This window comes from Amborella trichopoda, chromosome 12 (genome assembly GCF_054954075.1).
Source record: "Amborella trichopoda isolate Santa Cruz 75 chromosome 12, AtrichopodaSantaCruz75HAP2 v2.0, whole genome shotgun sequence".
Classification (NCBI taxonomy): domain Eukaryota; kingdom Viridiplantae; phylum Streptophyta; class Magnoliopsida; order Amborellales; family Amborellaceae; genus Amborella; species Amborella trichopoda.
Window position 1 is genome coordinate 10,456,412 of NC_142347.1, and position 15,697 is coordinate 10,472,108.

At 35.6% G+C, this 15,697-nt stretch overlaps 1 protein-coding gene across 5 annotated transcripts; it reads right to left on the minus strand.

Annotated features, from left to right (window-relative positions):
- Nucleotides 1-11,035: 11,035 nt before the first annotated feature.
- LOC18431802 (leucine-rich repeat protein 2) lies at nt 11,036-15,396 on the minus strand. Of its 5 annotated transcripts, none has more exons than XM_011624135.3 (7): nt 15,126-15,396; nt 14,652-14,784; nt 14,474-14,545; nt 14,168-14,311; nt 13,971-14,042; nt 13,712-13,783; nt 11,036-11,368 (listed from the first exon to the last, which is right to left on the minus strand). In XM_011624135.3, exons 1-7 carry the CDS (start codon nt 15,220-15,222, stop codon nt 11,299-11,301), a joined length of 660 nt encoding a protein of 219 aa, XP_011622437.1. In that variant the 5' UTR covers nt 15,223-15,396; the 3' UTR covers nt 11,036-11,298. The 5 variants fall into 5 exon arrangements, with proteins under 5 accessions (XP_011622437.1, XP_088709006.1, XP_088709007.1 ...); XM_088852879.1 differs by lacking the exon at nt 11,036-11,368 and adding an exon at nt 11,744-11,841; XM_088852880.1 differs by lacking the exon at nt 14,168-14,311.
- Nucleotides 15,397-15,697: the final 301 nt, after the last annotated feature.

The following is a 15,697-nucleotide window of genomic DNA, read 5'->3' on the forward strand; positions in this document are numbered from 1 at the left end:
AGTAATACCTCTCAGGAGAGGTTACGTCGGGAGGCTGCATGATTTTCTTTGGGTCATCTCTCCACTTCTTTTCACTTTGTCTTCTTCTCCTCACTTCTAAACTACATTCTTATCAAGTTGTTTATATTCTTATTCTCTTCTTTTTCTTCTCTCTTGCTTATTTCTCGTCTCTTCACCCCCAAAACTAGAGCCCTTAACCCATAAGACGCATCAAAGAGAAGTACATTCTATTTGGATTTCATTAGTAGTTTTGTCACACCCCAAGAATTTACAGTACTGTTATTCTTGAGATGTGACAGACAAAACATATATACATCTATTGATAGGACAAATTTACAGTGGCGAGGTCTTACATAGTAAGTAAAGAAAGCTAGCACAACAACAGTATCTTCCAAGGTTGATCTTGACTAGCACTCAAAATGAATTCGTAGTTATCCTGAAAAAATGTTTACCATAGTTTGATGAGTTTGGCTACTCAGTAAGTGATCATCATAATCCTAAAAATAATCATGATTGAAAGATATCAATATTTTTCAAAATGAGATCTATTAATAGAAATGCATCAACAATTTCACTTTCAATAATTGCATAATTAAGTATAATCCGAGTAATTGAAATGCTTATAACACTTTTAACGACAGTACATAATTCAAATGATTTCACAAAATACCCTACTGGCGTCCCAAGTAGGTCACATATATACCCCATCAGCGTCCTGATGGGTCCACTTAATCCCTATCGGCGTCCCAGATAGGTCCACTTAATCCCTGCAGGTCCACTTATACCTCACCGGCGTACCGGATGAGTCCACTTAAACCCTACCGGCGTCCCAGATAGGTCCACTTATATCTCACCGGCGAACCGGATGAGTCCACTTGCATACTTAAATTATTTCTAAATCTCTTTAAACATTCGAAAGCAGCAATATCATGTACTCAACATATCACTGAAACCATTAATATGAATTTCACTTAAACCATTAATAACAGTCACTCTCTATAACATTTCAAAAATAACCAATCAAATATTTTGGGCTCAAATTTAGAAAGGTAGCAGTTTGTAAAGGCATTCTAGCATAATTGCCAATTTAATATGTATAGAAAAACTCTTATAAAAATTCAAGAATACGGATTTATCACAATTTATGGAATATCAATTCACAAATAAACATTTCACAATAATACTATAATCAATTGAAAAAAATGTCAATTTTTAAATAATAAGGCAGTCATTTGCACATGAATTTTACAATGTCTAAATATTCAAAACAGTAGAAAGAAATATCACAATTTTACTAAAAGCAGAAATAGCACATTTATTTCTAACAATAGACAAGAAAAATAAATAAATTTATTTTTCTAATTTACAGCATTCAAAATTTCTAACATAGATAAAATATCACAATTTTTATTAAAAAGATTATTTTTCAAGATAATGAGGTCACGTGCGCATAAAATTTATCGCGCCTAAAATTCATGATAATAAGCAGAAATAATTATTTCATTTTATTTTTTAAAAGAATGGATTATTTTTTGAGACAATAAGGTCACTTATACATAAAACTGATAAAATAAAGATCCTAGACGGAAATATCACTATTTATTAAAAATAGACTATTTTTCAGGAAGACGATGTCACTTACCCACAATTATTTGAGAGGGAGCTTCCGATAAAAATTTTCGGTTCGAGAGAGAAGTTCACTGTGTTTCGACCAGAGAGATATCTCAAAGTTTTGTTTTAGGGTGGGAGTGCTCACATCCCCTATTTAAATTCTTATAACGTATTATTATATTATTTTCTTACGCTCTACCTCATACCTGAGGTGTCGCGTTAAAAGCAAACGTTTATCGTACGAAAACCACGTCCGCTAAAAGACGCTGCCAGCTGCACAGCAGGAGGCAAAAGCGGGGAAAGGAAAAAGTAAAGGCAAGCAAATGTTAATTCAAAGCAAAAGTTTTTGAAAACAGTGATGGTCCCCAAGGACCATAATACTCAAACAGAACATCACCTATTTATAAACATATTTTCTCCTTTTTTCTTTTTTTTTTTTTTTTTTGAAATTTTAAGATTGTTACAAGTTTTCAAGTGAGATTCTAGGTGAGGCGTTGAATTTAAAGAGGGGACCGAACTCAAACCATGTTGCTGGACAACCAGAGGGCTTTTGTTTATTGATCTAAGAAGGCAATAGCCCAGGCTTATCTCATGAACTCAAACCGCTGTGAGGTAGGTGCTTGAGTCCATCTCTTCATCACTTTAAAATCCTATTAGAGTTAGACATACATATTCACACGCAAGGCACGAGCCGCACACGCGCTTGTGAGGTCAGGCGGTTGTTCGAGATGGGGTCAATCAAACCCGGGTCCTCAAGGGAGCGCAAGCAAAGTAGATCCAGGCCTGACCAAACCCCTAAAAAGTAACTCAAATTTGGTTCAAAATTCTCGAGGAAGTCATAAAATTTCCAGCAGTCCGAGAATCCTTTACGCCGAAACAGATTTATTCATAAAAATGATATTTTAGTCCCTGTGTGACTCGAATCAACTTGCACATGAGCGACGGCAGAAAGTTGTACAACTTTCAGCCATAATTTTGCCCATAAAATTTCAGAATTTTCTGGAAACTTCTATGTTGTTCTAGGTTGGTTCTTGAACGCGTTTGGATGCATAAAATCATAGGAATTGAGGGAATATTACTCAGAAAATGCTTAGAACCCAAGCTTATATAAACCCCTTAAATTCCCTTAGATAATATAACTAAAATTCGCCAAGAAATCCTTAGAAAATCCTATAAAATCCCAAACTTCCTAGAAAATATGGAAAAAATATTAAGAAATCCTAAAAAAATCCCTTGAGCTCTAGAAACCCTAGATCTAAGAAAAGCCCTACAAAATCCCTAGGCTAGAAACCCGAAACCAAAATCCCTAGGCTAGAAACCCAAAACCAAAATCCCTTTAAAATTCCCTACAAAATTCTTAAATAAAAAATCCTAGGAATGAGACCTCCTAGATCCAAGACCTTTAAAAACCAATTCTTTAATCAAGTAAGAGAAGGTACCAATGGTGTAGATCTACTCACGGTTGTGATACAGGCCCCAACTTCAGGTTTCGCAAGTAAATGATCTCTTTTTTTCCTTTTATTTATTCTGTTTTGTAGGATTTATTTGTTTCTTGATTTTTTTTATTTATTATTTATTCCTTGATTTACTAGTTTATTTAGATATTAGCTTTTAAAGATCCAATAGATGTGAAATTTACAGCTGGTGCTACCAGTAGATTCAAAAAGGGTCAGATCTATCATATAGGTTTAAGTTTAAGATCTATAATTTAAGTGGTCTCATGTTCTCTATCGATCTATCAATTTTAAATTGTTTTGCATGAATTTGAGTTGATATAGCTTAGAAATCAACACAAATTTGAGCACAAACAAAATCATGTTTCCTTCTTGTGTCATGGTCAAGACCTTTTAGGCATTCTAGAGGAGTCTTGGCCTTTGGTCCATGATGTTATTGAATTGCTTATGCATTTGTCATGAACTGTTTGTGAATTTTGACCGTCACCCGCAAGCGTCCACTTTTAGATTTTTGCTTGGGATTCTAGGTCACAATGCCCTTTCTTAGGGGTTTTCCATAATGATCCTAATTTTATGATGACCATTTTGCCCATAGTGTTCTTGCTACCATATATCTAGTTTGTTCTTTTCTTGGCTTTGTTACGAGTAGTATCTTTTGAGGTACATGGCATTTATGGGGTGATTGAGTTATTGTCCCTCATGATTTTTTGTAAGAGTTATATGTATGTACCTACGTCACTACAAATAGTCCTTTCCAATTGGGCTTAAATTTTCCCAATGGCGCGATTCCCAGGAGAATGGAAGATTTTCTTAAGGGCCCCTAAGTTTGAATTGCCAGTGATACGCTATTTCAATACTACAATAGGTCAGAATATTTTGTGTTGCTCATAGTTGTCTCCCATCCAAAGTGTCGAGGATAGCATACATGCTTCTAGTTTTTGTTTCCTATATGATTTATTATGAGCGAGCACTCTAAGGAAAGGTATTTCGACTTCAATAGGTAGAACTTCTTACATACGATGAACCAATGATTTGGGAGTCATGTAAGTAGGAGTCTTTTCAGTGGAACGGTAAGCCCACAGTACGTCATTCAGCTTTTAGTTTTAGTCTTTCCCCTTTAAATTATTCTATCAATGATTTTCAGGAGTGTCTTATTCATGGCTTCAAATTTATAGTTTCCTTGAGGGTTGTATGGAGAATTTATGTATTATCCCAAACTTTTATATACCTTTTCTACCTTCTTATTTTTAAATTTTGTCCCATTATCGGTGATAATTGACTTTGGGACTCTGAATATGATATTGTTATTTATGAAACGGCCACATGTTATTCTTCAATTTTGGCGAATGATGTGGCTTCTACCCATTTGATGAAGTACTCCATAGCCATTAGTATGTATAAATATCCATTCGAGGCTTTTTGGAGAGATCATTCCAATAATATCAAATCCGCACATGGTGAATAGCTACACGGGCATTGTTAATTGGCATAGATGGTAGATGGAAAAGGTCCCCATAAAGCTAACATTTGAGACACCTCTTGACAAACTTCTAGTAGTCTTCTGCCACAGTGGTCAAATAGTAAACCTGAAACCTGATCTTTTGTGCTAGGGCAGCTGCCCCAACATGTCCCTCCTTATTATATAGTTTCGTTAAAACTTGGTCGATCTCTAACTGACGATGCATCTAAGGCTGATGTCGTTGAAAGACTTTTTTTAGAGGTAGTCCTCTAAAAATTCATTGAGAACCTTCAGAGGACTTCTCTATCTATTTTGGTGGCTTCTTCAGGATAGGTTCCACTTTTTAACAAGAGTAATGTATTTTAAACCGCGACTTTGCTTCCGGTATTTTATTTGAATTCACCATGACGACTTTCCCTTCATCTTCCTTGTCTTGTTCTTTTTCCTTTTCTACAAACTGATTGATTTCCCTAAGGTAAACAAACTGATTGTTTTCCCTAGCCACAAGAAGACTATCTGTTTGAAGCATTTAATTAGGTCGTCAACTTTCTCTTGGTTAGGCCCCTATTTTTCACCTTTGACCATCAACTTCCCTTGAGCCTAACTCATCGAGGACCTATAATTGCCCTATTTTGCACGCACTAAACATATTGAAATATATTACTACCTTATCCAAGAACAAGTGACACATGATCATATGATTCTTTTTACTTCGACCTAAGTTGACCTCTCCTTTTCCCACTCAGCTTGAGAGTGTATGAGAGAAGGATAAAGACAAATAGCGTCATATATCGTGGTGACCATTCATTCTTAGAAACCTTCATCTGTTGCAACTACTTGTATACATTGCAACCACTTGTATACATCATCCCACGGGACTCTTGTATTTAATCATGGAAAAGGTTTTATAAGGTGTCAACCTTACTATTGAAAGTAAGTTGCACATTAGAAACCCACAATATAACATATTTTTTGAAAAATGTTATCTTTATTTATTAAAATAAAATAAAATTACCCAAAAGGGATTACATCATCATGAATAGAAAGTGAGGGCAAAGAAGCTCCACCTTAGTTAAAACATATGTTAAAGAGTTGGCTTTCTTAAAAATATGCTAAAAAGACATAGTCAAAACTTCTGCCAAGTCGAGAATCTGTAGCCAAATTGATTTATGCTCTCATGGAATCGTTTGCTCTTTATTACACCATCTAATGGCATTCAAAGAGACCCCTTCACTCACATAATGGTTGCTCAAATTCTTATTAGAAAAACTCTCCAGACCATGAAAAAGAGCAAACATTTCAGCATAATTTGCAGTTGCTTCACCTAAGGGCCCTACATATGTAAGTATAATTTGGCCATTCCAATTACGAACAACACCTCCAATTCCAACCAAACCTAGATTTTCACATGAGCTACTATCAAAATTACGTTTAAGCGCCCCCTGAGGAGGTGGAGTCCAAAAAGTCCTTGGCCAATTTCTAACCACTCCCATGGTCAATAATTTTATAGATAAATCATCACATCCACCTCATAAATTCCTCATCTCTCATTTGAGGTAGCTAGCCAACACCATAAAGAGTGTTTGATGTTACTGAGGACCCAATCAAAAGGTAGGTTATCCCCTTCAAACGTTCTTCTATTTCGCTCCTTTCAAATCTCCCATTTATAATATTACCAATCTTTGGTAGATTCGATGATGGAAGTTGTGTGATAATGCCTAAAACATTTTGAGACAAAGGCACACTTACTCTCAAAAACAAGAAAACCAAGTCCAAATCCTAGTAGCAAAATGGCAAAGTAAAAATAAATGGACCCCAAACTCTGCATCTTCCTTGCATATCAAACTGATATTTGGTAAAATTTTCCCTTTTTTTATCAAGTTATCAATGGTGAGGATCTTATCCTGGGCAGTCAACCATATAAAACTTGAACTTAATGATGTACCGGCCACTTCCAAATTTGGGCTACTTGTGGCAAGGTCCATCGCCATCTGTCATGGAAAAAAAATCTATAGCACGATTTGACCGAAAAAGCTCCCTCGCTTTCAATCTCCCATGTGTTCTCATCTTCCAAATTATGTGGGATATACACTTTGCGCAAAATATCCAGCAAAGAGCTTGAATGTAGAATTAGAGCATCACTAAACTTATTGTAAAAACAATTCACACTCCAAATGACATGATTACTTATTCCTTCAAAAACCTCAGACACCTTCGCATTTGGGTTGATCACTCTCTCAAAAATTTCGGGAAACATAAGCTTTAGAGAATAGCTCTCAACCCACATAAGGTGTCAAAAGGCAATCTGATCCCCCCTACCAATGTTCCATCTTAAATTCCTAGCGATCAGAGGTTGCATGCAAAGAGCAATTGATTTCCAACAAATGGATGTGTTATTCCCTTGGTCAGTCCCTAGCCACAGTTCTCGTCTTTCAATGCCATATTTTGCTGCTAGAACTTTGAGATGCACCTTACTTATACAAACCTCGCCCCTTTAATCAAATGTCTCAGATCCAAGCATTGACCTGAACACTATTCTATCGTAGAGACATTTCTTCCAAAATATCAAAATAGAAAATATTTCTTCCCGTATAAATGCGTCCCCTTCTGCTTAGCTATATATATAGAAGGTCTTTATGATATTATCCTCGGCACATGATAATCTTATTCTGAATTTTTGCAAATGGATCTGATCTATAACTATACCAATAATGTTAAACAAAAATTATAGGGATATAGGACTGGTCTTGGAAGTTAGTTCCATTCTCTTGCTTTATCATTAATATTTTATTAATTCATCGAACTTTTTTTGATATAGAATTTGATCCTAATTTTTAGGGAATATATAATCTTTAACATGGGAGATTATTAATCTGTAAAATTAAATAAATTTTAAAAACTGGAAAAGATTTTTTTGGAGAAAATAATTGATCTATTGATTTTATTTTTTCTTTGGAGGACTATTATTCATGGGACCTGATTTTGGTGGACGGTGTAGATCTCCAGACCTGCATGGTAACAGTTCAGGCTTGGACGCACCAAACAATTTTCCTTTCTGTTTTGCTTTTAGTTTTTGGGGTTTTTAGGAGGACTTTGTAATTTCATGGGATGATAGAGAGAATGAAGGCTTCCATGTTGTCCAGGCTCCAACTTTGATTTAGGTATGATTTCAAAGCAGTCACATGATTTATTTAATCTTAATCAAACCTTATATGACCCAAAACTAATAACATCTGAAACAGGGGCAGCATCCAAATTTTTGAATTTTGTTATAAGATACCCTATGATGTAGTTTCATCCTGCTTAACCTTATGGCACAAAGGAGAAGCATGAAAAGCATACAATAAAACTACTTACTTTTGGTACACATTTTGGCTACTAGATGTGAAATTAGAAGGCAAGGCTTTCTATTAATTGGGCGCAAATTTCACAATTTTTTTTTAAAACTTTGTGATACACTCCAAGCTGTCGGATTTTACATCTAATTGTTGTAGGTGATTGTGAGTCTCAAGATTGGTAACATTTGAAACCATAATAGCGACCAATTGAAGTTATCACAGCAAAATATCAAGCCTCCCTAAAGGAAATGAGAATTATGGGAAATTTAGAAAAATATTAATATCTTAGGGCATATTTGGTATGCATGAAAATACTTTCATGAATGTATTTTTTACATGAAATAACTCCCTCATGATTAAGTATGTGAATTGTTTTTACACCAATTGGCTGCAACGCATTTTTTCACATCAATTGGCAATCAATTGATGTGAAAAAAACTCCCACACCTAATCACATGGAGGAGTTTCATGTGAAATATTTCTATGTATAACAAATGTGCCGTTGACATTTTTGGAACAAATATCGCACTTTCGTTATAATTTCTTTCTAAACTTCTACCAAAACATGGTTGTGTGCATCAAAAAACATAGTTGCAAATAGCAATCCCAGATGCAGGAGTGTTTTAACATGATGTCTTCAAACTTTCAAGGAGAAGTGAGACAGCAAGAGGATTTGGATTTTTCATGTTTCATTTATTTATCCATGTATAATGAGGGTGGCAATGGGCTGGGTGGCCCGGCCCAGTTGTAAAAACTAGGGCATGGGCCACAAAATGAGGCCCAAGGGCCAAGCCAGTAGCTTGGCCATCATGGCCCAAAGGTAGGGCTGGGGGTGGCGATGGGCCGGGTTACCCTGCCCTAATATACTAGGGCTTAGGCCACAAATTGTGGCCCAAGGGCTAGGCCTAGGCTAGGGCCAACCAAGCTTGGACTGGCCCTACCAGCCCTTTCCTCTTTTTCCTTTTCTATTTTTTTCATTTTTTATTTTTTACTTGGCCCGGCCAAGGCTGGGCATGTACCAAGGCTTCCTTTGCCCAATCCGGGCCTGCCATTGCAAGCACTTGGAAGGGCTGAACTGGGCTTAGGCCATGGTCATGACAAGGCTGGCCCAATCCCCTTTGTATTTATCTTTTTCCCTTTATTTTCCTTTGGTTCTAATTGGCCGGCCCAGCCCCTGATAGGGCCAGGGCCTCGTTGGCCCAATCCAGGCCTGCTGGCCCAATAGGGATTAGCTAATTAGTCGCCATGCCACAAGTTTGTTTTCAGAAAGTTTCAACAACCATGATGTGTAAGAAATATTTGTTTAAATATGAAATATTTGAAACAGAACATGTACTTAAAAACAGAAATAACTGTAAGAAATAAAAGGGTAAAACAGAAGAAGAGAAAATATGCAATACAAGTTGGAGCAATGGTTTGGGGTACGCATGGCATCCATTTTATATCCTTGTAAAAAAGGGTGGAGAAGAGCAACTATTTTGTGTACTAGGGGTATACTTCTGAAATTCTAAGTTGGATATGGTCTATATGAGCCGGCGGACTCATATGTACATGTTTGTCTTCTCTCTATTATCCAATTTTGAAATGGATTTTGAATCCAACATTTTAGGTATATATAGTCCTCATTAATGTGAAATAAATAAATCTTAAAAATTAAAAATATGTTTTTTTTTTTTAAGAATAAATTTGGTCTTGTGTGGGAACACCACATTTTTGTGTCCACCTTTAAGATGAATCCTTGGTGCGTCAGAGGACGCATTTGTAGAATTGCGTCCCCTGACACACCATACACTTTTCCTTTTATGTTTTGGATGGGTGAAGAGTTAAAAGATTTCAAGGGGGAAGCTAGGTGCAACTCCAACTAAGTCTTCTTGCTTCTTTTGTCAGAAATCATGGAAAATTTTCAGGAACATTTTGCAAAAGTCCTAAAACAATGAAAGGGATTCTATAGAGAGATTTGAGAAAAATGTTAACCAGCCAAAAAGGTGAAAGAAATAGCAAAATAAAAGAAAGATATAAAAAGGTGAGGAAATGGGGAAATGCAAGAGAGATAAAGGAGGGAGTCAGGGGAATTATGGAAACTAATGGTAATGTTGAATTGGGTATCCACAGTAACTCCAGAGGGTATGTCATGCATCTAGATCAATAAACTGCCCATTTTCTGTTCAAGTACTAAAGCCAATATTATTTGTAGGTAAATTTTACATAGCAACCTTTATAGAATAAGCCAATTCACTAACAAAAACCAACCCATTTTGTATTTGAGCTTTAGTTAATTCCATTGGGTTCAGATCGAACTAAGCAAAAGCCGAAAAAGGGAAGGATTGCAAGAACAATGTGGTACGATCAAAACTAACCTGTTCAATCAAGTTTGATCAAGAGTCAAGAGCATAATACAGATTTGTTTGAGAACTAGATCGAAATGCCCAAGCTGAACCAGTATTCAAGGAAACTTAAAACACCATTCAGAAGGCTAGTTGCAGTTCAATAGAAAGACTGAATCAAAACCATCCAGTCCAATTTCAATAACATTGACTTGGACAGATATGGCTACTGTACACCATCAAGGATAAACTGAAACTTTTTCTGTAGGCTAAGTAGGATAACCATAAACTTACGATAGATTCGTCAGTATATTGAACAAGGAAAGCCAAATTATGGATAACATCATACCAGGGCGCATGTGAAACTTGAATAATTTCCTACCATCACCATAAAATGCGTTGATTAGTTGTAATGGATGACAGTCGTACCCAAGGTATACCATTGACATAATTAGCATGGAATCTCTTGGCTACATGAACACTCTTATGTTAAGGTTAACTGCTCAAACTGATTCGAAAGCAAACTCATCTTTTAAAGTGGAACATTTCTATGAAGTTAGTGAAACTCAATCATGAATGTCAAGAGGTTCCCCGAGCCATCCATGGTAAGGTATCTTGTACATCAAGGGAATCCATAAACTAAGGATAGTGTTTCTCCTAATCTTGTCCGTGATCTAACTAGGTAAGATAAACCATGGACACCCCATTAACACTGCTGGACAAAACTGCATCTATATGGTTCCAAGTATGGGAATTATCAAATATTTGGAAGCAGTCAGAAACACAAAGGTGCCAACAGACAGCATTAATAAGAACCACAACATGATTTTAATTCAAATAGATTATAAAGGACACAAACTCGCAAACTTTTACATTACAAATTGGAAATTTTCAAGTCAAGTATATCCTCTAATCAGCATATATATGGTTTCTTTGGGATTCATTATCAACCTTTTAATTGAACAATTTTACTTTTGTATAGAGGCTACTTATTCTAAAATACACAGCAACTCTTGTCAACAATTACAAACCAGGCATGTAAGTGCTTCAGTTTGGAATCCATAAAATATACTATGGATGCAGTAGAAAACCTCTCAAAAACCACTGTTTCTTCAACATCCAAAGTCATATGACACCAGCCCTTGTAGTTCTGGTCCATGTAGTCGATTGTTGTTGTCAAAACTGAACATGGGTAAAAATAAAGTTTGATTTGATCAAAACAGACACCAGAAGAAAGAAATATTACTTAATGTGTGTGTGTGTGTGTGTGTGTGTGAGAGAGAGAGAGAGAGAGAGAGAGAGAGAGAGAGAGATACGGAAACAAAAACAGCATTAGACATAATGAAGTCACTATGCATAGATAATGACTAGAAAGTATAACAACTAACCCTGAAATTAGGCTAAATGGTTAATCCAAAACAAACATAATTATCTATTGCCATCCAAGCTTTCTTTCAAAGAAAATGCCACTCACAGAAGAGCAATTAAATAGATAACACAATTTCATATTGCTAAGAAACCTAGAACAATGGAAAATTGTGGGCAACCTCACAATTCTATACCTGCCATCACAAGAGTGATTACGGACCATTATGATGCTCAATGTCAATACTCAAAAGTGTACAAACTTTGCCTTTGTTTGATTGATAGTTGAGCTACAAAATATAACTCTATATCCATAAGTTGTCAACTAGGCAAAACTATGAAACAGGAATCAGGACACTGAAAAAAGAAAATGAAGAAGTTTTGATTATATGGGCAAATTTCAGGTCCCACAATTGACTGTACTGGACAAAGCAACCAAATCTACTTCTAGCTTCTAAGTCCCAATATACCAACAATACACAGGATTATAGTTGGAAACTTGCAAAATCTTCTGCCTTATAGACAATTAAAGATCAATATGGTGTTGACAGCTTGAGTGAAGTTCCACATAAAAATGATGACATTTGAGATTTTAGATTGTCCAGATTTGCTTGCCCAAATTAAAATATTAATCAAGATCTATCTTTTGTTATTTGCCTATTTCAGATCCATCAGCAGCTCCATCAGCAGCCATTAATCCTCCTCCTACGTTTATGGCCATATTTATAGAATACTAGCCAGTTGATTTAGGTTCAACTTTTTACAGGATCACAAGCAAATCTGGCCTAGGCCTCATTAGAAAAAAACTCCAAAATCAAATAAGTGACACATAGTTTAGGTTCAACTTTTTATGGGATCACAAGCAAATCTGGCCTAGCCCTCATTAGAAAATAACTCCAAAATCAAATAACGTAACATATATTTGTTATAACGTTTCCCTAAAATATGTAGGTTGTTGTTCTTAATTCTTCAAGCAAAACACAGCTATGGAAATACCTTCTGCAGATAAAAAGGTCTAAGTCAAAGATCATTTTCTGTTTGGTAAGCGGGGCTTGAGTGCACAACCTCAAGGTGAATCGTCATCATCATCCAAGCTTTATCCAACTATTTGGGTTCAGCTACACAAATTCTATTCTCCCATGCCAGTCACCATATTTTTTCTCACTATTTATAAGTTCAAGATTCATAAAAAGATTTGGCAGTTTTACAGTGGTTGCCTATCTAACACAACCCTCCTCCTTTAACCGTACTTGGGAACGGCATGGGGCGGCCAAGGCAGAGTTATAAATAAGAGGCCAAAAATTTTTAGGAATTTATGGAAGTGATCATCTTATTAGCATTTTCCCTAGAAGATCTTCCAAAATCTGGATCCACTCTTTGGGCATGAAAATTGACTCTAATAAGTTGCAAAAGATAATTATACCAGATAACTAACAAAAAAATAAAAAAATAAAACTACAAAAGAAGGATCGACTGGGCTTGAGATGTAATGCCCATCCATTTGGAAAGAACCAGACATAAGTAAAGCAGAAAATGAAACTAAAGCATTCTTAAAGGCATGAAAATTGATGAAAATAACACCGTATAAAAAAAAAAAAGAAAAAGTGTCAAATATGTAGTCATGATAATGCATGTTATCTTTAAGTGATACCAGGGGACCAATTGTAATGAAATTTCAGATATCATTAGGTCAAATCCCTATATGGATGATGCATCAGGGTACTAAAATTCCATATCCATCATAAAGAGACCTCTTGTTACAACTATAGCAATGGAAGGTTGCATGTCATTGCTACATTTTCCATCAATTTACTTTTTTTCTAAGTCTGTTGTCCAGTCACAAGAACATGATTTCATGAACCATGGCCAAACACTTGAAATGATCAAATGCTCATTCTAACTGCACAAAATGAAAAATAAACTAAACGAAATGCTTCATAGAGGAAAAAATTTCCTATGAACAAGTAATTTGATAGAAAGATGATGCATCAGTTGATTATGGCTAAACTAGATTTTCGGTAGCAGGCTACGGTCGATTTATCCAAAATTGAGAAAAATCAGTAATTTGTGAAGCCAGTGGCTCTAAATTGATGACATTTACCACTATAATAATGATATCCCATTCATTGCTCAACTTGAGAAAGTTTTGAGTTTTCTTACCTGCTTAGAGGAAAATTAGCAAATGGACCTTCGGTTGGAATTGTCCCCCACAGATCATTGTTAGACACATCACTGCACATTGAATCATTTGTCACAAAAATAAATCCAAAAATATATTCCCAATATGAAAATGATGAGTCGATAGTAGCTGTGATACTGGTAGTGGTGTTATGAGCAGTAGTGACGGTGGGGGCAGTAATAGCAAGCAAAATAAGAAGATGTACAAGAAGAAGCAACTTTTGGAATTTTTGCTGCGTACAAGAATTTGAGGTTTGGAAGCGTTGTGAGCTCTCTAGGAATCACTCCTCCAATCCTGTTGTTGTTTAGGCGGCTACATCGAACCATCCAAAAATTAAATTAAAAAAAAAAAAAAAATTCTGATAGCTAAGCGTAGGGTAGGAATTTCCAGAAAGCATAAATGGTAATTTCACATTTTGAAAATAGAAAAACACTTACAGAAATCTAAGTGACTTTAACTTCGCAAACGCCTTTGGGATTTCACCTTCGAGTTTGTTATCATACAAATCCAAGCTAATAAGATTCTTTAGATTGCCTAACTCCTTCGGTATTTTCCCACCAATATTGTTTCTATAGAGCTCTCTAAAATACCCAACATCACTTGATTAAGCACAAATTACAGTCTCTCAGGTACCACAGAAAACATTAGAAAGAGGGAACCCAAACCCAATTTATTAAGAAACTTAAAAATTAAATTAGAGAAATATCATAACACTACACAACAGTGAAAGAAAATGGAATTACAGGTATTGCAGATGTTCAAGCTTTCCAAGCTCCGGCACCAAGTGACCGGTAATATTCGAATTTCCCAGATCACTGCCCAAACAAAAAAAACCAAAGGAATGAGAGAACAATAAATTGCATCAATATGAAATTGAATGTGAAAAACATGGGTTAATATTAAGGCAAGGACTAAACTCACAGTCGGATCACACGATTGTGATCATTGCAAGTTACATGGAACCAGGTGCAGGGATTAACCAGAGTGGGATCCCAGCTTTGCAACACGTTGGTTGGATCCGACAACACACTTCTAAAAGCATGAAGTGCATTTCCTAATTGCCAAACAAAAATGTAAACAAAACAAAATATAAGAATATCCAGACTTTTTCCTAATGTAAAAACAATGCAACTAATCAATGAAAACACCATAATCTTAGAACCAAAGAAAAAATTACAGTTCATCATTTAGAAAAAATGAAAACCTTATCATTTCCAACCAAATTAACAAAAAAACAAATGGTTTCCTCATGACCCATGAACCGCAGTCGAAAAAATAAGGAAAAAACAATTGGTTTCCTCATGAAAGTCACCACTTTTAAAAGGCAAAAAAGATCTCATTAATCGCTGAAAATGAAGCACATAAAATATAAATTGAGTTAAAGACTCCTTTTACCGTCAGAATTGGTGGAAAAGCATGGAGAAAAGAAAAAGAAGGGCAAAAGCAGCAGAGAGAACAACAGTTTCATAAAATTTGAAGAATCCATGGCCATGGCTCTGCCACTGAGCTTCAACTACAGATTTTAAAATCCGCTAAGAATTTAAAAGCAATCAAAAAGTTCTTAAAGGATGCTTTTGGATTTTCTTTTGATTCTTGGAAATGGACGGATGAGAATAAATGCAGTGTTTAGAACTGGGGAAATCTGGACCGTTCGTTTTAGTGCTTTCTGAAAGACGCGGTTGTCTTGGCTTTCAATGTGGTGGGACCCACGATTTTCTTTGCAACGACCCAAAAGGACCGAGTATCTTTGCAAAAGAATTCATGGGCCCATAAAGGATCATACTGTCTATCTACACTATCGGCTAATTCTGAATATGTTTTAAACCTTAAAATTCTGTCGATAGGACCTTCTAACCCATTTGCTAAATTTAATAAAAATAATTTCAAAGCACACTCTCTATGGACTAGAAAGAAAAAAAAAAAAAAAAAAAGAATAAAAACCTATTAATTTTTTGAATTGTGAGATC